The 9,239-nt window shown below is 53.6% G+C and overlaps 1 protein-coding gene across 1 annotated transcript in view; it reads right to left on the reverse strand.

Annotated features, from left to right (window-relative positions):
• The window catches only part of SELENOO (selenoprotein O), a gene marked incomplete at its 5' end in the record, with an annotated part of 18,847 nt that continues 9,608 nt past the window's right edge, over positions 1-9,239 (reverse strand). Inside the window, 6 exon segments of the mRNA XM_014591240.1 lie at positions 1-171; positions 249-405; positions 536-721; positions 1,285-1,435; positions 7,165-7,445; positions 7,921-8,051. Of these exon segments, the coding sequence (XP_014446726.1) occupies positions 1-171; positions 249-405; positions 536-721; positions 1,285-1,435; positions 7,165-7,445; positions 7,921-8,051 (1,077 nt within the window).

Genomic DNA, 9,239 nt, shown 5'->3' on the forward strand with positions numbered 1-9,239 from the left:
CTACGAAGATCACGTCACACACAGCCCTGCTGCCCAGAGGGGAGGCCTGCTGTAGTAGTGCTGCCCGCCAGCCGCCCCGCCAGCCTCCTCGGACTCAGGGGCCGCAGGTGCCTCGGAGGCCACCCCCTCGCTGTGGTAAGGGGTCTCAAGCAGCTTTAGCACCCGCCGTACCTGAAGGAAAGCAAGGCTGAGTGGTGTCCAGAGCCATCCCTCCCGAGGACTGAAGTCAGGGACAGGTGCGTGCTCACCTCTGAGAAGTCTCCCTTCTCGGCAGCCTCGATGGCGTTCTGTGCGATGTAGTTCCTCAGGACGTACCTGGGGTTGTTGGCCCGCATCACGTGCACGTGCTCAGCCTGCCAGGCTGCAGCGTCGCCCACACCCTCCATGTCCGTGACCAGCCGTGCCCTGGAACCACACCGGGCAGGTCTCTCCTGCAGGCGCAGCCCCCGCACCCTCCCCTCCCCAAGGTGGGCTGCGGCCATGTCTGGAGGCACCAGGCGGCCCCTGAGCCCTCTGGGCATGCATGTGCCCTCACCTGTACTTCTGCAGCCAGGCGGCCCAGCGGCTACGGTTCCTGTTCTGCAGCTCGGCTGGGCTCAGCTGCTCTAGTTGGGACTGCTGCTCCACGCGCTCCAGCTCCTTTGTGACGTTGGCCCGGGTGCCGATGAGTGCAAAGAGCTGCGGGTTCGACTGTGCCAGCATCAGCATCATGGAGAGCTGCCTGTAGGGCGGCATGGATGGCCCCTTAGCCCACAGCCTCTCTGGGGTGTGTGCGCTGTGCTCTTGCCCTATAGGGAGACCCTCTAGGCAGGTGCGCCCCAGGCTGCACTGGGGGGTGACCACTCTCAGCGCCTGCCAGAGCAGCACCCTGCTCAGAAGGGCCCAGATGGGCAGTGAGGTCCTTCTCTGCCCTCCCAACTGGCTGCAGGCCCTGCTCCGCTGACTCCCCACTAAAGCCTTTTCTGTGCAACCACAGCCTGTTGTTTTTTAATCTAAAACCACAACCAGCTGACCACCAGCACCTCCTATGTCTGGGAGGGTTTCTGGAGAGCCCACAGGCCCTTCTTGGGAAGCCCAGCCTGCAGTGGGGACCACAACTCCAGCCTGGCACCTGCCTCAGCCTGTGTCAGCACTGCTCCCAAGGGGGTGGCGCCTGACTGAACCCCTGGGTGCACTTATGTGCGACCCCAGTGAGCATGTCTCTGCCTCCCCTAGATCCCTTTCTTTCTGAATATTCCTCCCTTTGTGGAAACAGATTTCAAGGAGTAAGACCAGGTTACCCACCGGGGATCCATCTGGGGTCGGAAGGCCACTTTCAGCTCCTCCAGGGAAGCACACTGGGAGGTCAGCATGGCCAGGAACTCGTCCAGGCTCGGAGACTCTGGCTCAGCTGGGAAAGAGCTCAGCAGACAGAAGGTGTTTGTGAAGTCGGCACCTGGAACGTGGCATTGCTCAGGGTGTGGGCAGGCACTGGACCCTGTACTTTCACCAGACTGGCCCACAGGCTTCCATCTACATGTGTGCTGAGCTTATCCAGCACCGGGTCCTGGGAATTCTGACCCTTCACCAGCTCCCACCCTTCCTGTAAAGTAGGTTAGTACAGAAACAGCACTGAGGGTGGTCCTGGCCCATGTTGCTATCGTCATATGGAAACAGGAGAAGCCACTGTAACATGCTTGGCACAGGGCTCAACAGATAACATGAGGTCCGTGACTTACACACTGCAATGTGCAAGGAAAATTCTAAAAAATGACCATGGGGCCAGCAGATGGCATGGTGGTTGTGGTGCTGGACTCCCACATGGCACACCGCAGTTTAAGTCCCAGACCTGGCAGCTTACTTTCTCACTTTTTTTTTCTTTTTTTTTATGGTTTTTGCCTTAGGGCATGTACACTCGCCACAGTGAATCACCCTCCAGGGCGGACAGCCACACTAATCCCTTGATTCTCCTCCTGGGATCATGGGCACACACACACATATGCTCGGCCATGTGGGAGTCCAGTGACATAACCGTTAGGCTATCTGGCCCTTCTCACTTTCTCTTTAAAAAAATAAGCACAAACAGGGACCAGCAGTTAGCGTAATGGCTATGTCGCTGGACTCCCATGTAGCCGACCGTGGTTCAAGTCCCGGACTTGGTGGCTTAAACTCACACTGGGCATGTGTGCGTGCGTGCCTAAGATCCTGAGAGGAGAACGGAGGAGAAGGGATTGTGGTGTGGCCATCCCCCCTGGGGGGTGATTTCTGGCTTTCTGTCTTTGTCTGGCGAACGCACACGCCCTATAGCAAAAAAAAAGTGTCCAGAGAGAGCTGGGGAGCTTCAGTATTAGGTCAGAGAGATTTAAGTTGAAACTTACAAGAGATGAGTACTATATATGATAAGAGTCATTCATCAAGGAAATACAAAAACTATAGATAAATACACCAAATAGTCCCAAAACATGCATTTGTAGAATTGAAGGAAAAAATAAACAATTATATAAGAGCTGGAGACTTTTTTTAAAAAGGTTTTTGCCATAGGGCGCATGCACTTGCTAGAGAGAAGGAAAGTGAAAAATCACTCCCCAGGGGGATGGCCACAGCACCATCTCTTCTCTTACATTCTCTGGATTTGGGGCACGTGTACACATGCCCGGTGTGTTTCAAGCCACTGGACTGGTACTTGAACTGTGGTTGGCGGTGTGGGAATCCAGCACCGCAACCACCACCTGCTATCCTGAGCTGGAGACTGAACACCACTCTCAGATGGTAGAACATCCAAAGGCTGATAAATACTTTATGCGTGGGGCCACCAGATTGCACATGGTTACATTGCTGGACTCACAGTGGCAACTGCAGTTTGAGGCCTGGACTGGGTGGCTTGAAACTCACCTGGGCACGTGTGTGTGTGTGTGTGTGTGTGTGTGTGCCTAAAACATGTGTGTATGTGCCTAAAATCCCAACAGGAGAATGGAGAAGGGACTGCAACATGGGCGTCCCCCCTGGTGGTGGTTTCTCACTTTCTGTCTTTCTCTGTCTCTGGTGAGAGTATGTACTCTATAGCAAAAATCTCTTAAATAAAAAGGAGGGGGGGGACAGCAGATGGCATAATGGTTACATTGCTGGACGCTGACGTGGCCAACTGTGGTTTGAGTCCCAGATCTGGAGGTATGAAACTCATGCTGAGTGCGCATGTGTGTGTGCCCAAAGTTACAAGAAGAGAATGGAAGAGAAGGAATTGTGGCATGGTCATCCCCCGGGGGGTGATTTCTCATTTTCTGTCTCTCTATCTCCCTGGTGAGTGCAGACACTCTTTAGCAAAAAACACTTTAAGAAGATTTATACTTGAATGGGACCAGCAGTTGGCATAATGGGTATGTCGCAGAATTCCCATGTAGTGGACTACGGTTCACATCCTGGACCTGGTGGCTTAAACTCACGCTGTGTGTGTGTGTGCGTGCCCAAGATTCCGAGAGGAGAATGGAGGGGAAGGGACTGCGGTGTGGCCATCCCCCCTGGGGGGTGATTTCTCACTTTCTGTCGCTCTATCTCTCTGGTGAGTGCAGACACTCTTTAGCAAAAAACACTTTAAGAAGATTTATACTTGAACAACAGTATAAATCAACTAGATTTGACACACATATGAAGTGCCTAATAAAAGAATACAGTTTTCTCAAATGCACACATGACAGTCTCCAAGGCAGAGCTTCAGTAAATTTAGTTAAGCGTGGAGAACAGCCAGTCTGAAAACATGTGGCCTGTGGGAACCAGCAGTTAGCGTAATGGCTATGTCGCTGGACTCCCACGTAGTCGACCGCGGTTCGCGTCCCGGACCCGGTGGCTTAAACTCACGCTGTGTGTGTGTGTGTGCGTGCCCAAGATCCAAAGAGGAGAATGGAGGAGAAGGGATTGCAGCTTGACCATCCCCCCTGGGGGGTGATTTCTCGCTTTCTGTCTCTATGTCTCTGTCTTTCTGGCGAGCGCACGCACCCTATAGCGAAAACCTCTCCAAAAAAAGAAAAGAAAGAAAAAAACTCATGCCAGTCATGTGTGCATGCATTCCTAAAAATCCCAGGAGAGAATGAAGGAGAAGGGATTGCAGTGTGGCCATCTCCCGGGGCGGGTAAGGAGAATGGAGAAGGGACTGCAGTGTGGCCATGGTGGGGAGGATGATTTCTCAATTTCCCTCTCTCTGTCTCTCCAGCACGTGCACATATGCCCTATGGCAAAAACCAAAACCAAAAGAACATAACACCTTAAAAATAAACTTTGGGGACAGCCTGTGATGTGGTGGTTCGGGTGGCTGGAGCCCATAAGGCCAACTGTGTAGTTCAATTTCCAGACCTGGTGGCTAGGGGACATGCAGGGCATGTCTGCATGTGTGCTCAGATGTCCCAAAGCAGGGGAGAAGTAGAGACGGGGTGCAGTGTGACCCTTTTCCATAGGCGTTGCTTTCTTGCTTTCCTTCCCTCTATCTCTGGCAAGCGTGCATGCCCTCTGACAATTTAAAAACAAAACAAAACCCCACCAACATATCAACAACCTAACTTCATGAACTAAAACAAGTAAAAATAAAAACCCAGCAAAGCAGAAAAGAAAGAAAAATAAAGACTACAGAGAGATAAATGAAATAGAGAATAGGAAAAATAATAAAGAAAAATCAGTAGGGGTTAAGAGTCCTTTGAAGTGATCAGAAAACTGGAAACCTTTAGTTAGAATGAAAAAAAGGTATGATATAGATCAGAAAGAAAAGTGGAGGTATCACTGCTGATTATACAGAAATTAAAAGAAATTACAAGAGGGACCAGCAGTTGGCGTAACGACTATATGCTGGACTCCCACGTAGTTGACTGCGGGTTCAAGTTCCAGACCTGGTGGCTTAAACTCACCCCGGGCACGTGTGCATGCGTGCCCAAGATCCCGAGAGGACAATGGAGGAGAAGGGATTGCGGCATGGCCGTCCCACCTGGAGGGGGATTTCTCGCTTTCTGTCTCTCTGCTTCTCTCTGCCTTTCTGGTGAGTGCATGCGCCCTATAGCAAAAACCTCTCCAAAAGAAAGAAAAAAATTAGGGACTAGCAGTTGGCGTAATGGCTATGTCGCTAGACTCCCACGTAGTCGACCGCGGTTCACATCCTGGACCCGGTGGCTTAAACTCACGCTGGGCGCGTGTGCGTGCGTGCCCAAGATCCCGAGAAGAGAATGGAGGAGAAGGGATTGCAGCGTGGCCATCCCCCCTGGGGGGTGATTTCTCGCTTTCTGGCGAGCGCACTGGCCCTGTAGTGAAAACCTCTCAAAAAAAAAAAAAAAATTACAAGAGAATGCTATCAAAGACACAGCATGACTCCACCCACAGGCAGTATCTAATCAAATTCAGACAACATGTGGAATGGGGGTGACTAGGGATCAGGAGAGGGAAAACAGGAGTCACTCATGTGCGGTTTTCCATCAAGCGAGTCAGCTCTAGGGCCCTGCTGGAGAGCATGGTGCCTGCCGTCCACAGTAAGGTGTTACACTCAGAACTGCTCAGAAGGTAGACAGATCCATGTTAGGCTTTCTTACCATAACCCACCAAAGCTTTTATTTATTTATTTAAATTTGACCAGAGAGGGACAGAGTGAGAGAGAGAGAGGGGGGAAAGTGAGAAAGCAAGCCGCTGGGTCCAGGGCACAAACCACGGTCAGCCCTGTGGGAGTCCAGTGCCCTTGATCACCACACCACCTGCTGGACCCCCAAAGTGTTAATTTGGCTATCAAATAACCCAGATGACATGGACAAATTCCTAGAAGTTACCAAAACTGATTCATAAGGAAATAGAAAATCTAATCAGAGCTATAATCAGGAGATTGGTTAGTAATCCAAAACCTTGCAAAGAAGAGACCAGGGTCAGAAAGGTTCACTGGTGGGGACCAGCAGTTAGTGTAATGGCTATGTTGCTGGACTCCCATGTAGCCCACCGCGGATCGCGTCCCGGACCCAGTGGCTTAAAACTCAAGCCAGGTGTGTGTGCATGCGTGCCCAAGATTCCTAGAGGAGAATGGAGGAGAAGGGATTGTGGCGTGGCCATCCCTCCTGGGGTGTGATTTCTCGCTTTCTGTCTCTCTCTCTCTGTCTAGCGAGTGCACGCGCCGTATAGCAAAAAAAACCTCTCCGAAAAAAGAAAAATAAAAAAATAAAAATAAATAAAAAAAATAAAAGAAAGAAAGAAAAGAAAGGTTCACTGGTGAGACAATGAGAGGAGGTGACACCAGTCCGTCTCAAACTGTTCTGAGAAGGTTTGAAGAGAAGGGAACGCGCCTAACTCACTGAGTCCAGCATGCCCTGATCACAAAGCCAGACACAATACAAGAAAACTATAGGCCAATACCTCTCATGAACATAGATGCAAAAATTCTCAACAAAATGCTAGCAAGCTGCATCCCGCAGCGTAAGACAGGGATTCTACAGCAGGACCAAGTAGGATTCTTCCCCAGAGTGTAAGGAGATAGGGGTGAAGGAATAAAACCAGAGGATCATCTCAGCCCACGCAGGGAAAAAAGAATTTGACAAAATTCAACATCCTTTCTCGGTAAAACATTCAATAAACTAGAAGAAAACACAATAAAGCCGGGTGTAAAAAAGCCCCCCAGCTAGCACTGTACCGATGGGGTGAGATGGAAAGCTGTTCCCTTGATCAGGAGGAAGCTGGGGTACCCACTGTCACCACGTCTACCCAGCACAGAGCAGAGTTCCCACTGGAGCAACTGGGGGCAGTGATGCAGGAAGGCAACCCCACTGACCACGCCCGACAGAGTGGGGATTCAGACACTGAGACCGGCTATAGTGTAGTGGTTAAAGGAGCCGGATACCACACGACTGACTGTGGTTCAAGGCCCAACTAGTGGCTCGAAAAACTGACCAGGTGCACAAGCACGCGTGCCCCACATCCTGACAGGACGGAGAAACGGAGAAGGCTGTGGTGTGACCATGCCCCACTGGGGACTGTTTTCCCCATCACCCTCCCTTGAGTGCTCCTGCCCTCTAGCAATTTAAAAAAAAAAAAAAAGAGGCAAAGAACTTCTGCTTGGGATCTGGAAAAGCTCTGGAGATGAGCAGTGGTGGTCACAGCGTGAGGATGGAGATGGGGAGGCTGCACATTTCACCACAAGGACACAGCCCCCGCCGTGGCGGGCGTCTCTCCACTCACCAGTCTGGTGCATGGTCTCTAGGAGCTGGTCCACCAGCGCCCTGTCCCCCTCCTGCTCCCTGTGCACGAGGCCCAACTTCCTGCGCATCTTCTGCAGGTAGTGCCTCTGGAACTCTGCATCGAACTCCTCGGCCACGATGGCTTCTCCCAGCTCCAGGGGCAGCTCTGGCTCCAGGGCCTCGGCCAGCTTCTGCAGGTTCCACTTGCACACCTCAGGCTGCTTGCTGTATGCGTAGCGCCCAGCGCTGTCAGAGGCGTTGCACACGTGCTGGGGGTCGTACCTGCACACAGGACGAGGGCTGCAGCGGTCTGCGCCCTGCCCCTGCAGTCGCCCTGGATGCCTCTGCGCACAACTGCCCTCTGTAGGGCACGGGCGCTCACAAGACAGAGAGCCAGGAACCAAGAAATCACTCCCCAGGGATGGCCACGCTGCAATCCCTTCATTCTCCTCTCGGGATTTTGGGCATGCACACATACACGCCACCTGCTGGCCCCCACAACCGCCCTTTCTAAATGCTGATTGCTGAGCTTCCTCGCTCAGTACCCTCAGGGGATTTCTGCTTTTGGCATCAGCCAACCAGGCACTGTGGAGAAATAAATGTCCCAAAGGATTACACACAGAGGACATGCTGGAAGGCCAATACTCCCTGCTCACTCTCCCCCCACCCCTAACAGTCCCTGTGCTGTGGGCTTCTCTGCCCACCCGGGCACCTATTCTGGCCAGGCAGTGGCTGACTGGGCCCAGGGAGGGCTCACCTGTCCAGGAAGCCGAAGGGCCCATAGTCAATGGTGAGGCCCACGATGCTCATGTTGTCAGTGTTGAGGACGCCGTGGCAGAAGCCCACACACTGCCACTCCGCCACTGTCCTGGCTGTGCGCCGAGTCACCTGAGGCAGGACAGGCACTGCTCACTCCCTCCTCCTGCGCCCAGCCTCCCACCCTTGGCCACCCTGTGGCTGTGCTCCTCTGAGCAGTCTCGCTTGCCGGTGGTTCCCATGGGGAAGTGTCCCCGGGTGCTCTGTGACCTCCTCAGCCATGGGACAGATAGTTCGGGTGCTCGAGGATCAGGAGGGTTGGCACATGTGAGCTCTAACCCCCACGTATATTGTCTGTCGTTAAATGCTCACCAGAGACAGCGAACCTGACATCCCAACACTCAGGCCTGGTGGGAAGGCCCCGTGGGAACAGGTAGACAAACCTGCGCTGGTCCAATGTACCCCAGGGTGTGTGCCCTCTCCCACGGGGGCTGCCGATCCTGCCCCTTCCTGGGCTTCCTGGCCAGAGAGAAAGCCGGCATGCCCTACACTGGCCAGTCTTGAGGACAGGCCCCAACCAATGGGGAGACCAGGAGCTGCATGAAGGCCTCACGCCTAGTGTCCACCAGACGCTGACCCCTCACTAACTTGAGCCTGGTGTGAGGTGCAGGCCACAGTGCTCCAGGAAGGAGGCAGCACCATCTCTCGACTTCACTGTGGGAGGATGGACGCCTGGATGACACGACCTGCCAGACCACCACCTCGCCTGCCCTCAACACAAGGCCCCCTCGCCCTCTCTGCACATCGGGCGCCCACATGCGGCTGAGGTAGGGCAGGGAATGAACAGGGATGGAAGAGCACCAACACGGCACGGCACACTTCTGCCAACTCTCGGGCTCTCAGCCTCAATGGCCCAGGGAGGGTCTGGCCCTGGCGGTCTGACCCCTCTTGGAGAAGGTGCGTTCCCTGTCTCCACTAGACACCCTCAAGGCCCTCTGACTCCCTATAACAACTTCAACGCTGTCAGACTGTGTGTGGGACGTGTGCACTGTTGGACAGGCCAGGGGCACACGTCTGACTGCACTGGGGTCGCCTGACCCGAGCTGGTGCCTTCAGCATCTGGCTCAAACCAAGACCCTAGCTCCCACCTGTGATTTCCTCCCCTGCAGGCACTCTCAGGGACACACCAGCATGGGACACACCAGCACGGGACACACCAGCACGGGGTACACCAGCACGGGACACACCAGCATGGGGACACACCAGCACGGGACACACCAGCATGGGGCACGGGGACACACCAGCAAGGGATACACCAGT

This window comes from Tupaia chinensis, unplaced genomic scaffold (genome assembly GCF_000334495.1).
Source record: "Tupaia chinensis unplaced genomic scaffold, TupChi_1.0 Scaffold000548_1, whole genome shotgun sequence".
Lineage (NCBI taxonomy): Eukaryota > Metazoa > Chordata > Mammalia > Scandentia > Tupaiidae > Tupaia > Tupaia belangeri.